Consider the following 26,214-nt stretch of genomic DNA (forward strand, 5'->3'; position numbering starts at 1 on the left):
ACTGTTTTTGTTGTTGTTGCAAGATCTTTACATATGTTAAACCTCTGCAATCAGAGGTTTATATTTTTTATCTAACAGGTCTAGATTTTTGTTTTATTCAGTGTTGTACATTTTTCTATTCAGAGGCTTTAATATCTATAGTCTATAATTTCCTAGGATGTCAATTGTTGTATTTTAAATCATTGCTTGAATTCATCAAAAACTAAAGAACATGATTAATTCCTTTTCACTTTTAAACATGTTGTGAAAAAATTAGAAACTTCCTCAAATCGCAGTTGTATCAAATGTTGGAAACTTTACAAGTCATCTGATTAAGTGAAATTTCACATGGTTTCTTGTAAATAATACACGTAAATCATATTTCTAGGATATTTACAGCTGTTAAATGTTTTATTTTTTGGGGTCTTGTGTATGTATAGTTCGCTCTTTCCATACTGTTTATTAACAAGCCATACACCTGTGCCTTGGGGCTGCAGCTGAGAAAGTCGTCAATATGTCTTTGCACTAATGTCAGCATGACAAATTCCCCTACATTTGTTATTATGTGAAACGTGGGTTGTTCAAAGAACATTGATTGCTTTTAAATTCCCATGTGGCAAAGTGATAGATTGCTTTTTTGTGTGTTTTGTTATACATTTAAGGTCTTTTTTATTGCAAGAGTTTTCATAAAATGTAATTTCAGTCCATAGATGACTTTGGCACCACAGATGAGACAAAAGAAAGCTATGTTTGAGATCAAAAATGGTTGTTAATGTTGCTAAATGCACCTTAAGAAAAACATAATGTAAAAATCTCAAAACTGTTAGCTAGCATGTGGTGTTCAGAGACCCCAATAACAGATGAATTAGTTAAATTAAGTTAATGGCAAATTGTACCTTGATCTATAATTAAAGCATACACTCTTTGTACTCCAAACCTTAACCCTCATCATAATTTGTGACATCATTTTCCTCTTGACTTAAAAAAAAACATATCTGCCCCCATTGTGCAGCAAATGAAATGAACATGGTTATTGTTCTTCAGTTATATAGACACTGGATACCTGACTTGAGTAAGAATAATTCTGCTTCCGTTTTCACTCTGATGTACCTGATACCAGAATCCAGAGAGCTTTTAGGCAGGTCACCCCTGACTGAAGAGCCATTTGTGTTAAGCTCAAGATTTACAAGCAACTGGTTTGAGTGCCACACTCAAGGCCATGATGGCCCAATTTATAAAATGGGATTTTGACTCCCCAGGTTACATATTCATGTCCACGAGTAAAGAGAAGTATATAGTTTCTCAGAGTATTTTTTTAATTGGTGTCATTTGTAGGAAAGAAAGAGTAAGCCTGCATAAAAGGGCAGGAATTCATCAGGGAATGTTTTTCACACACGCATAACTTTTATATAACAGTATCACTCTGACAGACTGAGAGTATTAAGTGTGAGCAGCATGAAGACCAGTACATTAGCTGACTGGTGCTACTCTGACAAATTTGCAAAGAAAAGAAGATCAGCCAGATAATTCAGAAAAACATAAAAAACAGAAATCTGAATGTTGTAATAACTATGATTTTAATAAAAAAAATACTGGCAAATGTCTTTGGTCTACTTGGTCTGTGTTCAGCTGTATCAATCTGTTTCTTTCCACTGGAGAATAGAGAATTTATCCATCATGACAGGCACATTGAGGACAAATTTGACAATGTCAGCAAGTTTTATCTCTGACTTTAGTGTGCATGCAACTTTATGTGCATGTCTGATAAAGACAGATCTAACGAGTGGGCTTTTAAAAAAAATTTCTATACATTTTGGTTACATAACACTGGTTAGATACTAAATATTATCAAACTGCTTCAAGCATAGGCACACAGGGTGTTAATCCTTAAGTCTGACATCCACTACATCTTTCCACTTTCTTTCTCAATAATGTCCTCCGGTCTGAAACCAATTATCCCATCCAACCACAGATGAGGAAATGCCACTTCAGCAGACTCTTGCAGCTACTGTCTGTTCTGTAAAATAAGAGCAGTGTGTCCCTACATCTGTCTGGGGCAGATAAACACCAGAATGTTGAGTGAATGCTTATCTGGCTAGTCTTTTTTAGTGGCTACTTTGAGGTTTAAAGCTTACAGTAGACAAGAAGTCTCAGCGTCTGCAACGGTTTACAATATTTTCACAGCGGCCCTTTTTCTCTGACATTAAACTGAGGGTGGGAAACTCTCATGCTGTTATGTTGTCACTCAGGTCAGTATCAGGTTTGCTAGTTGTAAAAAGGTTGTAATATAACAAATCATTATTATTTCACTAATAATTTAAACAGGAAGGACCAAAATATAAGTTCAAACAGGATATTTGTCTCCCACTAGCTAACAAATAATGTTATCTTCCAAGCCCCTTCTAACACCACATTCATTTGTGTTACTCATTATTATAGGAAATGTACATTCCAAGATAACTCTCGCTTGGAATTGATAAACTTAGATTTTTTTTTTTTACAACTGTGGAGATATTCCAAGAGTTATAAAATACATGTTGTGCTCATTCATCTCCAAGACACGATATTTTAAAAAAAGAACTTCCTTGTGCATCGACAGAAAAGTATGTTTGTATCAGATTTAAATCTCTCTTTTTAGGAGCGGTTTGGAATGAAGACAAAAACTTTAGATTTTCTTTAAATATTTTTTGTCTTTTTTGGATAGGACAGCTGAACAGAGACCAGGGGATGTTGGGAGGAGATAGTGGGAGATGACATGCAGCACAGCCAAAGGATCAAGGTAGGATTTTCAATATAAAGCATATGATCAACACCCTGACCTAAACCGATACCCTAAAAATGTATGACTCTGATGTGCTCAGAATGCACCTTGATGTCTGTTCTTTTTTAGCATAACCTGGCAGTTATATAAACGGATGGTGGTACATGACTTATTCATCAAGACTGATTTCTTTTATACCATGTTTCATGTAGAAAGTGTATTATCCAAAATTCTTGTAGAAATAGGTCAAGATGTTTGGAGGTACAGTAATTGTGTTCCTGTTTGGAGTCGGTTAGAATTAATACCAGTCTCTTGTCTGTATGTATAATATAAAGCTGTGGCTATAAAGCTGTTTACATGCAAAGACTGGCCTCCAAAACAAACTTAACCCAGTTTTAACTGGAGATTTTGTGGTGGAATTAAAATGTAAGTTAATGAGCTTTAGAAGTGTTTGTGGATGTTTTATTTTCAGTCTCATTTCCCTGTCTGTCATAAAAGCAATAAACATACTATATTTTGGCCTAGCCGTACTACATGAGAAAAGTTTTGATTTCATGTCCAGCAGGGCCCACTGACTGTGTCTGAAAATTTTCATCAGTCACCCCAGCTGGACTGCACTTCACACTTGGATAATGAGAATGTAGTGAGTCTGTGTCTGAACCTGAAAAGCTCCTTGTAAAGTGAACCTGTGAGCCATTTATTATTTATTGTGATCAAGCGTTGCCATGACTCTCTGTCTACTTGGGAGGACCCTACGAGTTTGGCACGACTCCTTGAGCATTTGTTTCTGCTGCCAAGTGTTTCTCTGACTGACTTCTGAAAAGAGTTTAGACATATATTCTGTGTTTGTTCAGGGACTCATGCTAAGAATATTAATGGTGCTACTGCCACCTCATGGCACATTTTAAGGTAATATTTAAGACACTTAGGGAATGACGGTTGAAGGAGGCTGTTTTGGTAAACTGGGCTGATAATGCGTTTCAGTGGTTAGTCAAATAATAGTTTGGGGGCTTGTTTATGCAGGAGTTCTTTTTAACCGAGCAGAGCACTCAAAGGATAAAGACTGAACAATACCTTCAAAGTCACATCATATGTTAATATATGACATTTTATGCGTTATTTATATAGAAAAAGTTAAGATGACACTTTTCTATTTGTCATTATCTGATTTATAATCACTGGCATCAATTAAAGTGTTCATACACTATTATGTTCAAGTATATACTCATTAAGAAGAATTAAGAACTGCAAGTAAACGGTAGCAAAAAAAAAAAGTGTACAGCAATGTCAGTCACACTGCTATATAGTTTGCTAACCTTTGCAAACAAGATGTCATAAGCTGGAGCTCAAACAAAATAAGTCTGTATATGCAATGATTTTGAGTGTTTGGGAAACACATTTTGCAAAGGAAAGAAACATATCTGTGTTTTCTCACAGTAGGTTCTCTAACAAATAGACTCACAGGTGCATGGAATAACTTGATCCTATACATGAAAGTTGGTGGTGCTCAGCTCCCCCACAGTTGAAAAGCTTACCTTTCACGTACGTACAGTTGAAAACAGATTCAGAACTGTGAAAATGTGTAATGTTAGTATTTTAGTGCCAGTGTTTTCATTTTAACATGCATTAGGCAACTTCTACTTTTTTTATTATTTGTTTTTTTGGGGGGGGGGGTCATGTAGAACAATTTGTGGTATGTGGTATCTAGGTTTTAATACGTTGTAAAAGTTTTACAGCTGAAAATTGACCTCGTTTTTTGTGATCCAATTTCAGGCTTTTCCATTTCCTCTCTTTGTTCTCTGGAGCAATAAAGCCAGTCAACCTGCTCCTCTGCCTTTGTCAGGTGCAGCATATCCACCAGCTCTCATTTATACTCAGAATCTGGTCACATTTTCCCCTCCTTAAACACAATGAAGCGCAGCAAGGTATTTCTCTCTCTGATCTAAGTGCCCTAATTTCTTCTCCTCTTTCTCTGTTGTTTCTTACATTTTGGCTCTGAAGGTATAGAGGGTGGCACTTTTTAGCTCGTTAATCAGCCTGTCTTGTTGTTGCCTGAGGGAATTCAACCAACTAAGCACTTTTGGCACACCAGTAGTTTACACAGTGAGTAAGTCTAGAGTTTAATTGACAGAAAATGTGTGAATTTTCAAAGTGAAAGAAAATACACAAAACTTCTTTGTGTCTCAAAAATCATATATCCTAAAGACAATGATTAATTATGAAAGAGAACAGATTAACCCCCTAGTTTGAGAATATTACACTATAGACATCAATTGTAACAAGGAAAATGTCTCCATATAAATTGTGGGTCTTTGGAACACAAACACATCTCAATAACTAAATGCGAAAAAAAACAAAAACATTCACTGTTCCTCGATGTTGGATCCATATCATATTTGTGATATCCTGACTTTTTCTGCAGATATTAGAGATGCATCACTTTTGGTGGAATTAAAAGCCTTACGATTGGCCTCACAGAGCAACTGAGGATATTTCTGTGAATATTTCAGTACAGCTCAGCTATTTTTATTTGCATATGAATTAATTTTCTACACATATTTATACAGAGAAATTTAAAAATCCTTAATAATGCTCCTTTTTTTCAGTATGTCAACCTGTATGTTTTGTTTCTAATGTAAGTTCTTCTATTCTCTCAGGGAAACAGTCCACCTGATAGCGCTCTAGAAGATTCTGTCTCTCGATGGTCTGTCTGTGTTGTCAACAGAATCTGCCACCTCCCAGAGACATTGCAGGACAGCCATCAGCAGCTCCTTCCTGGAGGTCAGCTGTGTGACACCTTGCAAGACAGTTTGCCTGACACAGAGTGATACCCCAAAAGGTTTCTTTCTGAAGTCACACAGGGGTCATTAGAATAAAATTTGCCACTCAAAGAAGAGCCTTGTTGAATAATTCTCCTATAAGGACAAATCGACCAGTGGTTTGAAGCTCCAGTAGTCCTGTTGTCTGCAGGGTTACCAGAGGGCGTCTTGTCGGAATAGTTGAGAATGAATGAAACATTTGGTATCAACCTCATTGCTAGCAGTCAGAGCATAGCTTAGAGTAAAGACTCTCTTTGTTGTAGTCCAGAGCAGCACATATTAACCTCACCAGTCATACATATTCACTTTTTAAAATTAATATACAGTAGACACAAAGAGAAAATATGACATGATGGCTTATTCTTGCCTAGTTAAAAGCACATTTCTGGAGTTTCTACAATATAAAACAAGAACATCTTTACTCCCTAACAAGACATAGTTTGGTATTTACACAATATAAGCAATACGTTTCTTTGCAATGTCTCCAGTCTTAACTTGATCAAGTTAACCATTTGCTAAGACAATCCTCAAATTTCCTGCACAGATTTGAGAGTAGTATAAAACTTCTCATCTTACCCTTCTTAACAAACAAAGCAAATAAGTTACTAAAACTATTGTTGTAAAGATAACTGCTCTATTAACTTGTGCCCAATGTTCTTTTTGGGCTATGTGTAATCCTCAGAGGCTCTGTGAAATGACAATAATGAGTTCATGTGGTACTATTCACTGCTTCACATTGAATACCAAAGTGCTATCACTTAACAAGTAACAAGGCTGTTAGACTTTAAGAGAGGGTCAGACGGCCAAACTTCTTAGAAACTGGTGATGAATATTTTAGATCAGCTTTTGCTCATGACTGCTTTGCATAATGTGTAATCATTAGTTTTACATTGTTTTAAGATGTTATGGATTTTCTTTTAGATTGGTCAAGAATTCTTCTAATATTTCAAATGTGGACACTTCGCTTGTTCTTACAATCTGACTGAACTTCAATGTCTTCAAAGAATTCAGCTTCAGGCTCAGATTTCAATCCTGTTTCGTTTTTGTTTAAATCCTCTCGCTTTAAAAGGAATTACGTGTGTGTGTATTTATATATATATATATATGAAAATCATAATTTGGAAAAATACGTCATTACTGTTGCAGACACATACACAAAACGGTGCCTTATTTGTTGCCCACCTTTACCGTTTCTCATTGACCCCCCCCCCAAAAAAAAAAAAAAAAAAAAAAAAAGCTAATGATTTCAGAGCTGAGTTAAATATGTGTCACCAATTAGTGTCTGAATTATACGGAAGACTGCAGACATGACAACGGCCAGACTCCAACTATGCCACAGTATTTAACACTCCTGGTAGGTAATACTTAATATTTTGTGTGTTTTCTTTCCTCGTAAAATATGTACTAAAGTTTGACAACATGCTTGATTTCTACAGCTCGACCGTCCTGTTGTGATCGCTGCCATTTTTGTTGCTGGCATTGGGGGAACGTTTCAATATGGATTTAATGTATCTGTGATGACCTCCCCATCTGCAGTAAGAAGGAAAACATATTATTGTGTTATCTGGGCTTAAGAAAAAAAGATTCTTACTGTGCATGTGATGATTGCAGTTTATAAAGGAGCTGGTGAACACAACATGTGTGCAGAGATATAATGTCTTCTTGGAGCACTGGCAGCTCTCTCTCATCTGGTCCTTCATGGTGTCCATTTACTGCATTGGGGGTTTACTTGGGGGGGTCATGGCTGGTTCTCTACTCTCAAAATTTGGGAGGTTAGTAATCACAAACATAGAGGCATAAAAATCAATAAATGTCAAGACACCAAAATTGTACTTTCACATTTGTTTCCTGTTTTCCAATGATGCCTTCAGGTTTATATTGTCTCTGTATTACTTTCTCACAGAAAGCGCTGCCTTCTGTTCAACAATTTTGTGGCAATCATAGGAGCTGTGTTGATGATCTGTAGCCAAACTGCAGTGTCTTTTGAGATGATCATGGTGGGACGATTTCTCTATGGCATCAATTCAGGTGAACCTAAAAAGAAACCAAATATATGAGGGTTTTTTTTTCAAATATGGCTGCTCCATCATTCTTGGCTACACATTTCACCCAACACACAATCGATTTCTATCTATACTTGTCACTAGAATAGTCCTTTTGGCCATTTTTCACAGTTATTGATTAGTATTGACTCTTTCTGAAATGTATGATTTCCCTGTGTGTGCCTCAAGGACTCAGTCTCTCTGCTCACCCTTTGTATTTGGTTGAGTGCACCCCCAAGAGGCTACGAGGGATGGTGGGTGTCACAGTTGGTACCTTCATCTCCTTGGGGAAGTTTGGTGGTCAATTGCTCGGGATCAGGTGAGGTGGCCGGAGTCCCAAATAATGGTGAGGGGTCAAATGAGGGGACAGGTGGTTAGGGTTCAAATAACAGCTCACAGGAGGTACATGTGCAATTTTACAGGCCATTGTAGAGTATAGAAAAAAAGGATTTATCTGTTAAACTACTGTATCTCTGTTCTTGTAAGAATTCTGGCAGCAGCATTTTGAACGCTCAGTTGAGAAACCATTTATATACGTAGATAAGTTCCATTGTGGTATGATACTGAAAATGATGTTTCTCTTGCAGTGAGTTACTTGGTACACATGAGAGGTGGCCATGGCTGCTTGGTTTTAATGGTTTCACAGCATTAGTCCAGCTTTCCACCCTGCCTTTCCTGCCAGAGTCTCCCAGCTTTCTCCTGCTGGATAGAGGAGACCGCCAGGCCTGTGAGAAAGGTGTGACAGACCTTTTTTTTTGGTGTTTTGATTGGTTTTTCATCTTTATGAACACAAACAGAAAAGAACAAAACAGACCACAAACCATCAAAAAAACGCAGAAAAGTCCCACCCCAAACTAACAGTGAGCGCTGCACATATACAATACATAAGTAGAAAACCGGAGACAGGTAAACAAAGAGCACATACATGAATAAATGAAAAGGCAAAGTCCTCATCTTTCTGAGACAGATAATGAGTTATTCTGTAAGAAGGAATGTAGTGGTTCCCAGATCCTCCAAAACCTGTCCAGTTTCTGTTTAAGGTCATGAGTTAACCTCCAGAGAAATAAGAGCAGCAATCTGTGATATCCACACGTCAACTGTGGGGACCTGGGGAGTCGACCACCGCAGCAAGATGTATTTTTTTGGCCAGAAACAAAAGAATTATCAACAGGAGGTTTGGTGTCTGTGTCCAAGAGATTGCCTGCAGTACGGTTAAGTTGACAGAAAGAAGGAGTCAGCAAAAACTGTTTACTGATGACCTCCTGAATTACAGAGTGAAACCTGTGACAGACTTCAGAGTAACTGCATAGAGATGAATCCTTATCATCATGGTTTTAATCAACTGATTGCTTGCACTGCCCTAGCTCTAAGGACACTATGGGGTAACCAGGACCACAGCATGAAGGTGGAGGAGATGCTGCAGGAGAAAGTGGCCCTGCAGAGTGTTCGTAAGCACTCAGTGTTGGAGCTGATTCGGGACAAAACACTTCGATGGCAGCTCACCACCATATTTGTTACTTTCACTACACTGCAGCTCTGTGGCATCAATGCTGTGAGTGATAATTCAAACACAAGTAAAATGCTTGTAAAGTACTTTAAGATTTAAGAGTGCATTAGTTTAGATAGAACTTCATTTGTTATGTTGTGTGTAAGGTAAATGATTAGCATTGGGTTTGTATCGGCCCTAAAGATGATGAATGTGTTGTTTAAGCGCTAACCAGGTTTAGGGTTGTTGGGTTAATTTATTAGAAGTGTTAATTGGCAGAGTTGAAGTCCAAAAGTTAAGTAAAGACACAAACAGGACTGACTGTGACCATGTTGTGTTAAACTAACAGCTTTCTGGGTTTAGCCAAGAGCAAGTTAGCTTAAACGCTGCAGACAGTGGTAAGCAACACTTAGCTGCTCTATGATTTCTGCTTACAAGCATTTGTAATGGTCACAAATGATCAAAAACTGATGTTAAGAAATGACAATAGCAGACTTATTGACCCCATATAGTTTTAGCCTCTGGTGAGGCTCACTTTTTTTGTCCACTTGCAAAATCTCAAGTGGGGTTCTTTGAACATGATACCATATATCAAACATTAAACACACCATTTCTCAACAGGTAGGTAGCTTTCTAGCAAGACTTATAGCAGCTTCCTGTTACAAAAGTGTTACTCATCAGTCTTCTGTGCTTGATTCCAGTTGACTAGTAGAAAGATGCGTTTCATTTATTTATTAATATTTAAAAGGATGTCATAGAAATTATACTAGTAACACCACAAAAAAAGTAACCACAGTTTGTATAGTTAGTGGTTATCTTGTGGATAGTTTCCCACTTGTTTCCTCCTAAGTACGTCACGGTAGGCGACATACTACAAGAAAAAACAAAATATTAATTTCCATTAAAAAAAAGGCAAAACAAATCAAAGTGTCCAAACAAAAAGTGGCCAAACAAAGTTCATCCAAAACCAACCAAAAATCCACAAGGAGAAAAAACAAAAGGTAATCCACAGGGGCAGAGGGCGACAAACAACTTACTACTGACTACAAAAGACAATGAACTACACAGAGGGAGACTGAATAGGCATGGGGTAATCAGACACAGGTGAGACTAATGAGACAGATGAGGACAATCAGGGTAATCAAGACTAAAGACTGAACTAAGAAACACACAAGAGAAAATGGACAACACTAGGGAATAATAAAACACAAATCAAAACTTGGAAATAAAAAATAAACAAAATGAAACCATGACAAAGTCACCACTAAGCCTCATCTAAAAGTAAATATATAAACATGTTATTGTAATAATGTTATTAGTCGATTTTTATTTTCGTTCTATTTTCCCACACTGCCCTTCAAGTTCCCACAACCCCCATCAGCCCCCCAGGCAACCAACCAGCGGGCCAGGACCCCCACTTTATAAAACAATGTTTGAACCCAACTGACAGAAAGCAAATAAGCCCAAAATGTCAGACTGATCCTTTCAGGGATATATCTTAAGCTGCTCTTAGAAAAAAAAATGGTGCTCTTTGAAGTCTTCAAAATATACAACAACGCTGAATTCAGTGGCTGTGGCATTTATTCTCCATTGTCCCAAAAGCCCATTTTCACATAAAAAAGCAAAATGAAATAATATTGACTTTTCAGATGTAAAAACAGAATGTTGGCTGGATGCAATTTGGTTCTTGTCTATGTACTTCTCTCCAGGTGTACTTTTATTCTTTTGACGTGTTTCGCGCGGCAGGAATCCAACCTCAGCATTTACGTTATGCAGCCTTGGGAACAGGGCTTTGTGAGCTATGTACGTCTATTGCCTGTGTAAGTCACAATTCGTTCATGTTAAATCTTTCTTATGGTCCATGAATAATTTCCTCCTGACATAGGCTCCCGTTTTCTTCTTCTTATAGACTTTGGTCGCTTTTTTTTTTTCAAATACTTTTCTTCTGCTCAAAATGTTCTCAATCTATGCACATACTGCTTTAATGTTAATACTATAAAAGCATGTTCATTTCAGCATTCTTTGCACTAGCCCTTTTGTCTTATGTAGGCTTTTACATACTTGTTCATAGATATTACTACATACTTGTTGAGAGAGCAGTTTACTGGAGCCAAATTCAATATGTGTTTAGCATACCTGGCAAATAAAGTCGATTCTGTTCTATGAAACCTGTACAGTTTTATCTCCCCCTTGTGGTTCACAACAAGCAATGTCCTTTGATGTTACAGTTTATGGTGATAGAGAATATGGGCAAAAAGTTCCTTCTGTCTAGAGGATATATGGGAATGGCTGCAACACTGATTCTCATTACCATCACCCTGAACCTACAAGTGAGTTAAAACAAATACACATGCACTGTTTAGAACACATTTGTTCATATTTTGATTCTTAGCATTGCATTTCACAAACTCATACACTATCCTAAAGATGTTTGTTTTTCAGACTCACATTTCCTGGATGCCATACTGTAGCATGGTTCTCATTTTTATCTTCATTTTCTTTTTTGCTTGTGGACCAGGTATGCATAGGTCAAGATCTTTGCTATTTTTAACTATTTTATTTGAGATATTTCCTCTTTGAATCAAAAATAGGTACGTGTGCACACACAGTTTTTTCTTGATCCTCAGCGGGAGTATCAGCTCCTCTTCCCGGGGAAATATTAACTCAGCCATATAAGTCTGCTGGTTACACCATCGCCTGCACTCTTAACTGGTTAGGCCTGTTTGTGCTGGGAATGCTTTTCCCTGTCTTAGTGGTAAGAACATTATATAATTGCAAAGTTATGTATATTTGTCAGTCGACAAACAGTCGAGTCTATATATTTTATATATGTTATGTTATACTTTGCAAACATTATTAAGGTGAAGCGAAATAAAATACATCACTGACACTTGTTTACAATTCTCCGACATGCTTCCCTTTCAGGAGAAATTGCAATACTTTTGTTTCCTCATATTCCTTTTTTTCTGCGCTATCTGTGGGCTGTTTGTGAGGTTCAACGTCCCTGAGACCAAGAATCTGACAGCATTGGAAATAGCTGCAGAGTTTCAAAGGATGCACTGCAGATCTGACGACTTACAGAGCAGTATTGAACACAACCGCAATGGAAACTTAATCAACAACACCAAACTCTGAGGAAGAAAATATTTAACTTTAGAGTAATACTTTATACCACACTGTGAAGATTGTAATTATTTATTGTATCTCAATGAGATGAGGAATTTATTTTGATTTGTGTACCATGCAGTAAGACGTGAATAAAAGTTAATGTATTGTTTCTAAGGCATGTCCTTTTATTTAATGAAACAATTACATTGCTTACATCAAGACATACAACTTTGTTTATTTTGCGTTTTTCTTGTAGCTTCAAACAGTGGTTTGGCTCTGGAGGTTATCAGTTAGGCCTGCATGCTCTGCCAAGAGAGATAGACCTCAGGGCTTCCAGTGTCCAGTTGTATAAACTTCATGCTGCAAGTAGGACCGATGGCCTCAAGTGCATGTGCTTATATGTGTGAGTGAGGTTGTTAAATTTGCATATTGTGTTTATCAGAGATGTGTTCTTGTGTTATGAGTAGCACGAATTTTGGAAACACAATTTAACTTTAGACATTATCAAACAATAATTTCAAACTGTTTCCTTACAAAGTAATATTTTACACAGCTTCAGTATCCTATTTGAAATATGAATTAAATGTATACTGATGCATTGGTTATTACACAATTATAAGCCATCATTTAACACTATAGTGTTTCTTTGTTTCTGGCAAGTCTATAAACAACAGACAAGTAAATTAGTTGTAAACAAGAAACAAACTTGTCCCCTCTTAAAAACTTTCCCAAAAAAAGGTGTTAAGGTGAATATATATATATATATATATATATATATATATATATATATATATATATATACACACTTAAGTCTCCGTTTTAAAAAGGCAAACATGACAAAGCCTTTTAATCTGGGAAACCTATGGATTCTATTTTAATGCATTTTTTAAAATGTTTGATATGCTACATGTTGGAGTACTTCTCTGGCTACTGTTCAAGCATCCAAAACAACTATGATGATCACGTTAATCTTTTCGGGTCACAGCGGGACTGTGTGTCATGAGGGAACTCCTTTCAATTACGCAGGCGTGCAGTCCGTGTGTGCTCCTCTGATAACACTATCTACACGCATGATGACTCACAAGGGGAATACATGACAAAAAAAAAAACGTCACCGAGAGGCAAAAAGACGCAGGGAGGATGTGAAACCTGCGTAATAAAGACGAACGAGTTCATGAAGTGTGTGTGCATTTGGTGAATTAAATCCCTCTCACGGCAAAAAGTGCCGCCCGCAGGTCTATTTCATATTTCACTCACAGAAGTTGGACAGCAAGTTTGCGTGCATAATGGACGCAACAGACACGAATGCCAGCGTCTCCCCTGCGGAGCCAAAGGTGCACAGAGGTTTCGACAAAAAGTAAGTCAATTTATGATAATTACTCATTTTGAAATGGGCCTTTAAAAAGCAATAATTTCGTCCTTTCATTCGTGTTACATGGTCAAATCTCAGAATAAATGTATATTATCAAAGAAAAAAAGTTTAATTTATGTCATTAATGTATTTAAATGTTTATAACCTCAGATCGGGTGATTTTTCATTATATTTATGGATACATTTTTCAACATTATTTACAATTTTTTAAACATGTAAGAATCAGGCAACAATAAACAACTAAATAAGTTTACTTAAAAAATGCAACTCTCCTTCTACGTGTTACCTACTTATTCCCTAGAACCATACCTGATTCTTCTTTCTCTGTCACTGAAAATTTACAGCATACACTGAGTCCATCATCTGCCCACATCATAACATTTCCTGACAGCTTTTATTTGCAGGACTGATCTTAGTAGAAAGATCCACAGAAGTAACACACTTAGAAGCTAACACGTTTCCAGGTAAATTATTTATAGCTATAAACACATCAGAGGTCCTCTGTTTTCATTTGATTTTGTTTGCACTTTTTCGAAACAGTGGTGGGCATAGTCGAAGTTGATGATAAAATCTATACTCTCCACCCTGCTCCACCCCCACACAAATAATGACATGTTCCTATGATGAAAAAGACACCTTCAAGCAGCCTTTAAGTGTAATTAATTAATATCATGACAGAACAAACCCCAGCTAATCTTGACTTTAAAGAAAAAAGTCCTTCCCCTGAGGCCTTTATTAACATTAGTGCAAACAAGCCGACTGTCATGACTGCCAGCAGAAACACTGGGAGGAGGACCCAAGTGCAGATCAACAAAAATGTATTAAACAAAATACAAAACAAAAACTTACTTAATAAATCCAAAACGTCCAAAAGAGCATCAAAGAGAAACAACAAGGTAATCCACAGGATCAGGGAGACATACCACACCAACAGACTACAAAAAAAAAGGTGAACAAAGAGAGAGGCTAAATAGACATGAGGTGACTAGACACAGGTGAGGACAATCAGGGCAATCACACAGGCAGGAAACACAAGGAACAACTCAAAAGTAAAAAGTAAAACCCAACACTGACAAGACAACCTAAATCAGATATTACAAAATAAAACAGGAAACACTAAAGACAAGACTTAAAACACAACACAGGAAATACATTTACAGGCAACATAGGACACAGGGAAACACACTAAAGACTAAAGTAAACACAAGACTACGAAACCTTAAAACACACAAGGGAAACAATCAACACTATAACATAAACACAGAACACGAAGGAAAGAAAGAAAACTAAAACAAGATGAAACAGAACCAAACCATGACACTGACAAGTAAATACCTGCATTCAGCAGTTGTGGAATATTCTCAATGGAGAACAGTCTAAGCGCTCATCCTTTACCTTGTTCATTTATCAGTCATCAGTTTTGTTCATAATGCTCCAATTCACAACAAAAGTTGTTTAAATGACACTTTACACAACGAGCACCTTTGGACTGTACTATTTCTTACATTTCATGAACAGAGACCAAATATGAATCCAACAGTGGCAAAGAAGACACAATTCTACAAGAGGCAGAATCCTTTAACAGAGCCAGACTCATTGTTGGACACCTGTCTGCTTACTGGCTGGGGAAAGAAAGTGGGATAAAGAGAGAAGGAGACAAAGAGACAGACAGGGACATCACAGAAGAAGCAATCAATAATACAGACTTATAGCAGCAATTTACTTTATAATAGAAACAAATGTGTCTAATAACACGACAAGCACAAACACTCAAAGGAATGAAGGTATCACATTCATTCATGGAAACTGAATATGTACAGCAGCTACCTATATAGGTTAGAGACCTGTTCCAGACCTAACTTATACTGTATTTCATCAAACGTTTGAAGTCTATCCTTGAAAATGTTTTAAAGTTATTCAAAGGTGAGAAAACGGATTTCAATTTTTAATCTGGATTTTAAGGGAGCCTATAACTCTGTTTCTTCTTTTTGATTTCAGGGTATTTGTCAACAGGAACCTGACACTGGAAAACATCAAATGCTATGGATTTGACATGGATTACACCATGGCAAGTAAGTAAAACAAAATCTTTTCTTGTGTAAGTAAAGTAGTAGTGTCATCTTGATGAGCTCATGAACTTGACAATTTTCTCTACTGGTCAGACAAGACACTCTGGTTTTCAATGGTTCTATTGTTTGTTTGTGTTTGTAGTTTACAAGTCCCCAGACTATGAGAGCATGGGCTTTGAGATGATCAGAGACAGAATGGTGTCTATTGGGTATCCTCACGAGATTCTACGCTACACATACGATCCTAGCTTCCCCACACGGTAGGTTGAATATCTGACACTTTCACTAGAAAAATCATGACTTTTCCCACAGCTGTCTATTTGTTTCCAGATTAGAGGATAAATCCCTTTGAACAGTTACAGTATATATCCTGAGTTACATGCTTTATCTGCTGTGCATCTTGTCACCTCTTGTTTCTTTTTTCTGTTCATCCTCAGCGGTTTGGTGATTGACACCAAACATGGGAACCTCTTGAAGGTGGATTCAAACGGGAATATTTTAGTCTGCAGTCATGGCTTTCACTTCCTCAGAGGGTAAAGTTAAAATCTTGGCAATGCTCTGTCTGTTCATTACACATAGAAGCTTTTATCTCTCAAACTGTTATACTGTTTAAGACTTCAGTAACATTTTGAAAAGGTTTCTAAGTGAATACATGACATTCAAAAGGAGACTTTGTGTTATGTTACTACTTCTTAGTGAATTACTTAAGAACAAACAATAAAACAGGTCCTTTGGCAGTATTTTTATTCTAATCATGCTGAAACTTACTTATAAAAATTTAAAAAATCAGTTAAATAAAACCATCTTAGGTTTTATTTTGTTCTAATATTACATCCGGATATTAAAGACAATAGGACACTAACTGCTGATAATGACTGCAGCATCAGGGCCTGCAGGATCCACATCAATGTGACTTAATTCATTTTAATTATTGACTTCAAAACAGCTGATAAACGCTAATATGGCACATTACCTTTGTTTCTTATAGATAATGAGAACAGTTTGTGGCCCAAGAAAGTAAATTGATGCACATTGTTTTTCTTAGTTTTGAATATTGCCCTTAGTATGTTTGTTTACCACAGAGAAGACATCGCTAAATACTACCCCAACAAGTTCATTCAAAGAGATGACACCGACCGTTTCTACATTCTCAACACTCTCTTCAATCTCTCAGGTATGACATTCAAATGTATTTAATATCAGTGTAGGGTTTGATATATTAAAGTATTATGTGGCTGAAGCCCTTGAAGGAATAAAAATATAACTTTGTCTGAATTTAAAGCTAATTTTAAACATGACTTCATACATGTTGAGGCAACATCAACAACTGAGCTGGTTTTGCTAATTGAACTGTATTTCCATACACTGTGCAGAGACATATCTCTACACCTGCCTTGTGGACTTTTTCACCAGATGCACCAGATACACAAAGTGAGTGGAAGTTGTTCCTCCCTATGGGTTTTGAAAAGCCCCTCTTGGCTGAATATTTATCCCTCTGCCATGTTCTTTAAATCTTGTTTAATTTCTTACAGCCTCAAGAAAGGTTACCAGCATGGAGACTTGTTTATGTCCTTCAGAAGTATGTTTCAGGACGTTAGAGATGCAATGGACTTTATTCACGATACGGTGAAGGCCCTAAATCTTTGTTTAAAATATAAAGAAATGTGCCACTTTGTTAGCACTGAAACCATTATTTGTCTTTATAGTACTGTACAGTAAAGGTTAAACGGTGTGTTGTTTGTTTGTTTGTTGTGCAGGGAGCTCTGAAAAATCAAACCATCAAGAATTTGGAGAAATATGTTGTCAAAGATGTAAGACACGATCATTCACTAAATTGCTATGAGTTGTATGACAAAAATGTTTGAAATATTAAGGAAGAAAATGTGTGCTTTGCAGCCAAATCTTCCTGTACTTCTGACCCGGATTAAAGAAGTGGCCAAGGTCTTTCTTGCCACCAACAGTGACTACAGCTACACAGAGGTGATTTTCTAAACCTTCCAGCTATCACTTATAACAACTATTTACATAAAAAATAACACATTTTTCCAATAACTATTTCCTTCTTCTTTAAGGCCATGATGAAATACCTGCTTGAAACTAATGTAAAGGTAAGAGCACTCTTACATTTCTTAGAACATTTGTTTCACTCAACTGAATTTAAATAATAATTTTTAATAATTTTTCATCACTTAGTCTGGAAGTCCAAAAAGGTTGTGGCGTTCCTACTTTGACCTCATTGTCGTGGACACCAAGAAGCCATTGTTCTTTGCAGAGGGGACTGTGCTGAGACAAGTGGACACAGTATGAAAAAGTCCATGACACTTAAATATTTGCATGTCAATGTTGGTGGCAGGTTTCAGTGACATATGTTGGTTTTACAGAACACAGGAAAGCTTCGGATCGGGACGTACACAGGTGACCTCCAACATGGGACTGTTTACTCTGGAGGTAAGATTTGAACTCTTTTTTTACTGTAACTTTAATCAAGTCTGAAAAGCAGTGACAAACACAAGAAGTGTGATCAAGCTGATTCTTTGCTGAGAAATACGGCAGTAAGATGGAACCCTACAGAAATGATTCAACAAACCACTTTTTGATTTGTTAGAACTGTTTGGTAGATACAACAATGAGTAATTGAATGAAGAAATTAAATGAATGTGTAAGAGAATATAATCCTTCCTGTTTGAACTTAACGCAGGGCGCCATTTTAATCAAAAGAAAATTAAATAAGAGTTTACAATTATTTATTTAACCGTTTAGGAAAAGATAAATATGTAATGTCTTTATTAGACTTAGACTCCGTCATGATGACTTCACGCACTCAGAGAGGTAGCGAGGCCAAACAGCAAAAGGAAATGATGAGTTATCCAATCAGAATTTGTATCTTTAATTATTTTTGCACAGCTTTTTTTTCCTTTGTATTAATTTGGGGGGACATTGTTCTCTTCATTGGGTAGGAAAGCTGAAGAGAGACAGGAAATGCTCGGGGAGAGTCGGAGATGAGTTCTGATTTGAACCTTTGTTAACTGCAACAATCATTTAAGCTTCTGCACATGAAGAACACAACATAACAGCTGGGCTATTCAGCACACACGTTTTAAACGTTTATATATATTTTTTGTTGCTTATAAAATAATGATTGCGATGGCTTCTTCCATGTTAGGCTTTTAGACATTTTGAACAAATCTTTGTTCACAGGATCTTCGGACATCGTTTGTGATCTGCTAGATGTCAAAGGTAAAGACATCCTTTACGTTGGAGACCACATCTTTGGTGATATCCTCAAATCTAAGAAGCGTCAGGGCTGGAAAACGTTCCTGGTCGTACCAGAGCTCGCAAAGGAGCTTAAAGTGTGGGAGGAAAGAAGACGTAAGAACAAATATAAACCATTGGGTGTTTGACTTTTTAAGATAATTTTCAGTAGTTTCCTAGCTTGATGAATTTCTGGGTTTGTTTGTTTTTTTCAGATCTGTTTGAGGAACTTAAACTGCTTGACCTCTACTTAGCTGAGACTTACAAGTGAGTTTGGGCCCATCTTTAATAATTGCACAATAAATGAGTCTTGTTCATAAACACTGGACTTGTCCCAGTCTGATGTTTTGCAGTCTTTATTTAGCTTTGACAAATCATCCCTATGAAACCTATTTCCCTTCCTTAATAAAATGATAAGTGACCAGAATGGATTAAGTGTTGTTGTTTTCTTAAGGCATCTGGACAGTGGCAGCAAAGAATTTCCTGACATTAGCGCCATCCAGGCGAGAATGAAGGTGAGTACACCACATTATAATCTACATGTATCACATTACTAAAGAAAATTATTTTCTGTTTTTCTTCTTGTTGCCTGGATGATTTGGCTTCTCTGTCCACAAACCTGCAAAAACTACTAAATTATTTAGATTGAATGATTAGATCATAACACACAAAATCAGGAAAAACATTTAGAAGTGATAAACGCATAAAATAGGTAACTCTTAACCTGAAAATAAACCCAAATATCAACTAAAATCATGTTTATAACAGAGGTATATAATATATTTTTATTTTTATCAGTCGTGTACATTTGTTACTTTTGCTAAGCAAATGGTCTTAGTCTTGATTTATCAAGCTGGTACCTCTAAATCATTCATGTAACCAAAAACAACTGTTACCAGACTCTTATTTCGCTCTAACAGAACAAAATCACGACTCATCACGAGACTGATGTTGGCAACAATCAAGTTCCAGTAAAGTTGGAGAACTAGTTGTTGTGTAGAGCCAGAGGAAAGACTTAAAAACAGAATAATCCGTTGTCGCTAACTAATACTGCAATGAAATGCTGCTTGTAGAACTGTTAAATAAAAGCTATATCATTATTGAAATTGTGCTGTTGTACCAAATATTACTGTGATTTTCTTTTGCCTATAAAGAAATCAAAGCCATGATAACATTTAGGATGTCAGCACTTCGTCCTGTGTGATATTACTTAAAAGTAACATAGGCTTCTTAAGTTTTCTAATAAAGGCCAAATTAATTGTAGAAAAGAAAATATTGCTTGACTGAAACAGAAACTGAAAACAGAGTGTTTACTATGACAGTTATGATTGAGGTCTTTCTAGTTTTGTTCTGAGACGTCGGGGCTCTTTTCTGTTTTTGTTTACAGGTGCTGACCTACAGGATGGACATGTCCTTCGGTCAGATGGGCAGCCTCCTCCGTAGCGGCGCCAGACAGACACTGTTTGCAAGCCAGCTTGTGCGTTATGCAGATCTATACTCATCTACCTGCATCAACCTGCTGAACTACCCCTTAAATTACCTCTTCATGGCCCCCCCAGTGCTGGTTAGTTCACTTCCTGACCCATATTACACAGTGCATTCATTGTTTTATCATAGCAGCTATTTTCATCTTTGTCTTTCTCTCTCTAACTCTTTTAGATGCCACATGAATCTGTGTCTCAACCAGCAGCTGAATTTGTTTCATCAGAGCTCTCTGATATTGCCAAGATTATCATAAGCTGAGGTGATAAAACTTGTAATGCATTATTGAAATTAGATTTGGCTTTGACGGAATTCTTTAAATACGTTCTTCTAAAATTGTCCTTCTCCTGCATCCTGCTGAGATGTCTTAAAAGGAGTAGTTATGACGCTTTGCATTTTTGTCCCTGTGTTATAGGCACGCAGCCATAACGTGTGTATTTTACTAAAACTAACTTATTGCTCCCTCTAGTGGAGTTCAACTGCTTTGCAGTGTAATGTTTAATCACTCAACACACATTAAGCATACAGCCATTCAAAGGGTTTAAACATAAACAGTCTCAAGGTTACAGGTTATATGAATAAAAATTATTCTTATCTTTTAATACAAAGTATTGTATTATGCACGTTTGAGGGTTTTTAAATGTTTGCTTTAAAAAACTTTACCTTGCTGTGGTTGTTTTACTTCTGTTAAATTATATAAATAAAGAGTTTATATTGTATATTTTGTGTATTTAAATTTGTGGAGGAAAAATATAATACTCCAAATATGGTCATGCAAACACTATTTTGTCTCTGTAGTTTATCAAAGATATCATACATATGTTTTATCTTCTGGCCAATAAAAATAGCTCACAATAAAGTTTGGTGATGATTCAGACTAACCTGGTAGTTTGTAGCAAACCCGTAGCACAGAATGTCATTTCTATATATTACAAGACGGAACCTTCAGTGTCAGATAAGAGGAGAAATCCCTTCAGGTTAATCCGCGTGTACTTCACCTTTTGTCCACTGGGTGGCAGTAAATCAACTCTCCAGGAGAGATTGTGTTCTGAAAATTAAAAAAAAAACTGAATGAAATTAGACTTTAATTCAGAATTGTATTCTTACTTCTTTTTCTAAACAATAATCTATTGTTGTTGTTTGCATATAAAGTAACTGTTTACTTTGAATGCAGTCAAAAGCTTCTAAAAGTTCTAAACAGTTTTACAGCTGGAAAAAAAAAATATTTGTGGAAATCTCTAAAGAGAAACATTGTGTTAACATGAAGAGTATCACCATTCATAAAAAAAGATTATGATGATGAAAATTACATTTGTACTGCTATTACACAACATGCACAAACAAAGACACATTTCATCTCATCACAAGTAGAGATGTATCATTTTGAAAACACTATGATTAAAGTTAGTTTCCTCAATCCAAAACCTTTCTTAATACAGCAGTGGAAGTCTACAGTAATAAGATTCATCAAGCAAAAAGACTTGATTTCAGGAGAACCCTAGATCATCAATGTGTTGCTGGTAAATGTGCATGTGGCAAATTGTAGTTCAGATACAAGGAGCCAACTTAAATTGTGGCATCATAGAATTTTAAATCTATCCAGACTGAAGCTTTCAATGAATGTGTGATGGAAGATAATTAAGTGGTGTATGTTTAAAGTACTTCAGTAAAGTATTTTAAATCAACCTAAGGAACAAAACTGCTTTGCTCTCAAAAGTTTTCAGGGCTTCAAGCTGAACATTTCTCCGAGCTCTGTCACACATCAGAGAGAGCAGACAGGAATGTGTTCTCTCCTCTCTCTCTCTCTCTCTCGCTCTATAACAACTCATGTATGTGCTTTTTTTTTTTAGGGGAAATAAAGACATGTACAGGGCTTCCATATTGGGGAAAAGATTATTAATCGTGTCTATCTGACCATTTAAAAGTTATTTTACTCTCATAGTTGTTGTGATAACCTCATGCAAGGAAACACCTGAAACTATGTCTTATTATGTCTATGTCTTAAATTCATTGGATGGAAAATAGAATTTAAACATGTTATTGTTAAGATCCAGGGATAAATTTGGCTCTCCAAGATTATCAATGAAAATCTCAGCAGGATTCACAAAAGTGTAAAAATCTACTCAGAGTAAATCAAGTGTCCTGTTTTTATGTTAGTTCATGGATTTCATGACTCTCCTGCTGCTTCATTGTTTAGGTCTTTTGAATTGAACATATCAGACAGGTCCACATTATGCTTTCAATGTCACCTGCTCCATAAAACACGCTCATTGAACAATAACACACAGAAACACATTTCCACAATGATTAATTTCTTTTATAGCTACTTCTGTTAATTCAGATTTCCTCCCTGAATGTCTGCTTGTCACCTGGATTATTTGTCGTCTTCTTTCTTATTTGATTCAATTTGACTTTGACTCTCTGCTCTTTATGGACATGATTTAATTTCAATCTGATTTTCTCATTGCTCTTGAACTTTTTTCATCAGTTTTCAAGATGAAGGTTTCACATCAAACCTCTTGAAACAGAGTTTGGAGCAGTGTGGTTGGTACAAGCTGACACTCATATTTAGTGCACAATAACCAATTCATGTCATCAAAGTGTATCCTGGTAATTGATTCTGCACACTTCGGATGCCTTTAAGCTGTAGCTCTAAATGTAAGGATTGGCAACAGTTATATCTGTATCAATGCTTACTATCATTTTCCCCCAAAACAAAATAGTTAAAAGAAAGAAAATTTACTGTTTGTGTCCCGACATTCACACACACACACACACACAGATTCCCTTTGGTGGAGACAATGTGCTGCTGTGTGATATAAGAGCTGTCTCCTCACATCGAGTGTACCTGTGCTGTGGAGGTGTGAACAGTGTCACTTTCTCTCTGCTGCTTAGAGTTTCACTCACATGTTCCTGTGCAGGAATCTCTGTTCACCTTTATAAAGTAAGAATATTCATCACACCTTTTATATCACATACATAATACACACAAAGACTTTTCTACAGAGGACATTTTGGTGATCTTTAAAGTGTGCATTACAAAGAAACTGACTGCTCTATCTAAAACACAAATGAGTAATTGATGGTTGTCTTACAATTACAACACATCAAGTATTTTTACAATAATGTGCACTACTGAAACTCAAACTTTTTCATTTTCACAGGAGGCATCAAATATTAAACTTAACAGAGCTTTTCATCCTGAAATCTACTGATTCCTCAAGTGTTCTTTTCCTCTCAATGTAACAGCATTTTTTTTTGTTAACACCCAACAACTAGTTACACTAACATTTTATAGATTTTCTTTGAGCTGTACCATTACATCAAACAGATGTATCTTTTTTGCCACATCAATCTCAATGTCCGGTGTCCTCAGAAACGTATCCTTTTTAAAGAATTACTGTATAAAGGGGGAAAGACTGATTGATGTACATTTTTTATGCTGAATGAGCTAAACGAATATTGAGAATGAACTCATTGAAAAGATTTCCAGTTTGTTTGTCTTTTCACTACTTTCTCTGAACAACCCTGGATGCTTGCAGTCTGCCATTAGGCCTCAGACTTCTATTTCTCAATATCGTTATGCCACATAAAAAGGTTTTCATGCAGGAATACATTTCTGTTGTCTTTAGTTCTTAAAGACAGAATCAGATTGGCCACACATAGCACTTTAACATATTAAACTGTACTTTTGATTTTTTTTTTAAAGAAAATAACACTGAATAATTGAAAACATTAATATAAGTAACTTTATTTAGAAGATTAGACAAAATAACAAGAAATCGTTTATGAACCACAACAAATACAAATTCAAACCAAATATACTTTTAGGGCCGTTTTTCTTCCTCAAACTCTTTTCACAGGACTGTTCAGGCTTTTAAAAATGCTTTGTTAGCTCCAGTGTAAAGAGAAAACAGACACATTAAGAAAGGAGAATAACATGTTTGATTCAAGCTCAGCACTTTGACTTTGTTGTGCTTTCATAATGAAATGCAGACATTATCTCATTAGCCGTATTCTCTGTGGTTCAATCTGCACATGAAGGCACTGTTGACATGTTGGCTTTCATTACAGGATCCTTTGCAGCTCCATGCAGTCAGATAACTGCAGAAGCACCACCGTCCCCATTCCACACATTCCAGGATTTCCCAGCAAGCATTGCAAGCAAGCCTAAACAAGTCACGTTCTTTACACAGGGAGAATTTCACACAGTGGAGTGGCCGAGGGCTTCTTTTGCCTTCTTTTTTGGTGCACTTACAACAATTTACTTCACATAAAAAATAAAAAGATTTTTGAAGACTTTTTAAAGGATTTTTTCACACTTACGAATATCATTCTTTTACCTGAAACATTTTACTAAAGCAGGGTAAGCAGTGTCCAAAAACAAGTTTCCTTTCTGTTTTTAATAATTACTCGTGTCCCTGTGCTGTGGCTTGTAACAGCAACTGGACTGTGGTTAAACATTTCCACTCGCTGACAGCCACCAAAACAAACAAACCTCTTTACTCTGTTACTTCATGCTTACAACGTATAAGGCACGCACACGGGAGCAGTGACACCTAATCTCTACACAGAAAAGAAAAGAAAGAAAAGAAGAAAAAAGGAGACGAGAAAATGCAAAGAGAGAGGGGGGGGGGGGGGGGGGGGGGGGGGGGGGAAGAGAGGGTCTTTGCTCCCTACATTCCTCCCAAACATCCCCTCCCCCCATAGACCTGCTGCTGCCACCGAGGATGCTCAAAAAGACAGATCAACCTCCCCCTTCCTTCTCTTTTTTTCCATTTTCTTATTTGACCACCAGCATAGTGACACTGTTTAGTGTGATGACAAAACAGGTAAAGAAAAACAAGGAAACAAACCCAATAGGAAAAACTGTCAATTTGAGAGAAATTGGTTTTCTAAAACAAGAAAATCCAGTTTAGATATTCTTATAGACTGAAGCTTTTTCAATGCATTTTAAGGACTAATTTAGCTTTATTGAACATTTTCTACAACCTTTTAATTTGCACGTGTTTTACAATTCCCTTCTATTGACAATTTACCTTTTTATGAGCTTCAATTATTCCTTCAAAGTTTGAAATACAGACGGTTGGAAAGATTTAAGCCGTTTTTTTTCTCTTTTCATTTTTGTGAATCATTTTACATTGATTTAACTTAAACTCATTTTCATCCATTGATTTGCTCTTGTTTTTTTTACAGGTCACTTTAAATAATGAGTATCATTTTTAAGGAGCTGTTTAATAAACAACTTTCAATCACTGAACCATCAATAAAGAGAAACATATTTTATATTTAGCAAAATGCTTCATAAGGTTTTTAGGTTTTTTGTAGGCTGTGGTTTAAAACATACTTAAAGTGCTTTAAACTCTGGACACAGGGGCTCCCGTCAGCCTACAAAAGTGTGTACATTCATCTGTAAACACACTCCTGGGTAAACAGTTTAGGAAGCTTTGCTGTGGACGACCTGCCACCTGCTATCAGTCATCAGTTTCTCCACTTCTCCACAAACCCGTTTCAAAAATGAGCTCCTTTGGCAGCCGTTTAGTGTGAGCTGAGGCCAAATGCTATGACAATACTATTGCACTGCTAGAATGGATGGTACAGTAGTGCAACATTGTCAAAGCAGCTGACCTCAGCATGTGTCAGCACGTGGACAAGGGGACAGCCATTCCTCTCTGCCGAACTCACACTACATTTTAATGAGAAACAATGGTGTGATGGGTGTTGGAGAGAATTGCAGGTACTTGAACGCTCAAATTGTACTGATTTCTTAAATTAACTGATTTACTTTTGAAGTTATGTTTCCTATTTAGAATTAAAGAATGGATATATTTGACTATAATTCAG

The 26,214-nt window shown here is 36.5% G+C and overlaps 2 protein-coding genes across 2 annotated transcripts; both read left to right on the forward strand.

Annotated features, from left to right (window-relative positions):
* Nucleotides 1-6,784: 6,784 nt before the first annotated feature.
* Nucleotides 6,785-12,222, forward strand: slc2a11l (solute carrier family 2 member 11, like; the record flags this gene model as incomplete). Its single annotated transcript, XM_079363780.1, has 12 exons — nucleotides 6,785-6,913; nucleotides 6,996-7,094; nucleotides 7,171-7,331; nucleotides 7,463-7,587; nucleotides 7,791-7,920; nucleotides 8,189-8,337; nucleotides 8,966-9,153; nucleotides 10,797-10,907; nucleotides 11,316-11,417; nucleotides 11,530-11,605; nucleotides 11,715-11,842; nucleotides 12,013-12,222. The coding sequence occupies exons 1-12, from the start codon at nucleotides 6,890-6,892 to the stop codon at nucleotides 12,220-12,222; spliced, it is 1,503 nt and encodes a 500-aa protein (XP_079219906.1). The 5' UTR covers nucleotides 6,785-6,889.
* A 1,149-nt stretch (nucleotides 12,223-13,371) lies between these two features.
* nt5c2l1 (5'-nucleotidase, cytosolic II, like 1) lies at nucleotides 13,372-21,139 on the forward strand. Its single transcript, XM_079365143.1, has 17 exons — nucleotides 13,372-13,552; nucleotides 15,566-15,639; nucleotides 15,779-15,896; nucleotides 16,074-16,169; nucleotides 16,719-16,810; nucleotides 17,010-17,067; nucleotides 17,169-17,262; nucleotides 17,394-17,447; nucleotides 17,533-17,616; nucleotides 17,709-17,744; nucleotides 17,830-17,937; nucleotides 18,018-18,084; nucleotides 18,835-19,005; nucleotides 19,104-19,155; nucleotides 19,343-19,403; nucleotides 20,276-20,452; nucleotides 20,548-21,139. The coding sequence occupies exons 1-17, from the start codon at nucleotides 13,482-13,484 to the stop codon at nucleotides 20,629-20,631; spliced, it is 1,497 nt and encodes a 498-aa protein (XP_079221269.1). The 5' UTR covers nucleotides 13,372-13,481; the 3' UTR covers nucleotides 20,632-21,139.
* The last annotated feature ends 5,075 nt before the right edge of the window (nucleotides 21,140-26,214 follow it).

Source organism: Symphodus melops (assembly GCF_947650265.1).
Source record: "Symphodus melops genome assembly, chromosome: 16".
Lineage (NCBI taxonomy): Eukaryota > Metazoa > Chordata > Actinopteri > Labriformes > Labridae > Symphodus > Symphodus melops.

Excerpts from the sequence above, each read along its gene's own strand:
- nt5c2l1 (XM_079365143.1), top strand. The coding sequence starts at position 13,482 with ATGGACGCAACAGACACGAATGCCAGCGTCTCCCCTGCGGAGCCAAAG. Across the intron at positions 16,811-17,009 it reads CACTCTCTTCAATCTCTCAG|AGACATATCTCTACACCTGC; the intron begins GTATGACATTCA and ends TACACTGTGCAG. Across the intron at positions 20,453-20,547 it reads TCATGGCCCCCCCAGTGCTG|ATGCCACATGAATCTGTGTC; the intron begins GTTAGTTCACTT and ends TAACTCTTTTAG.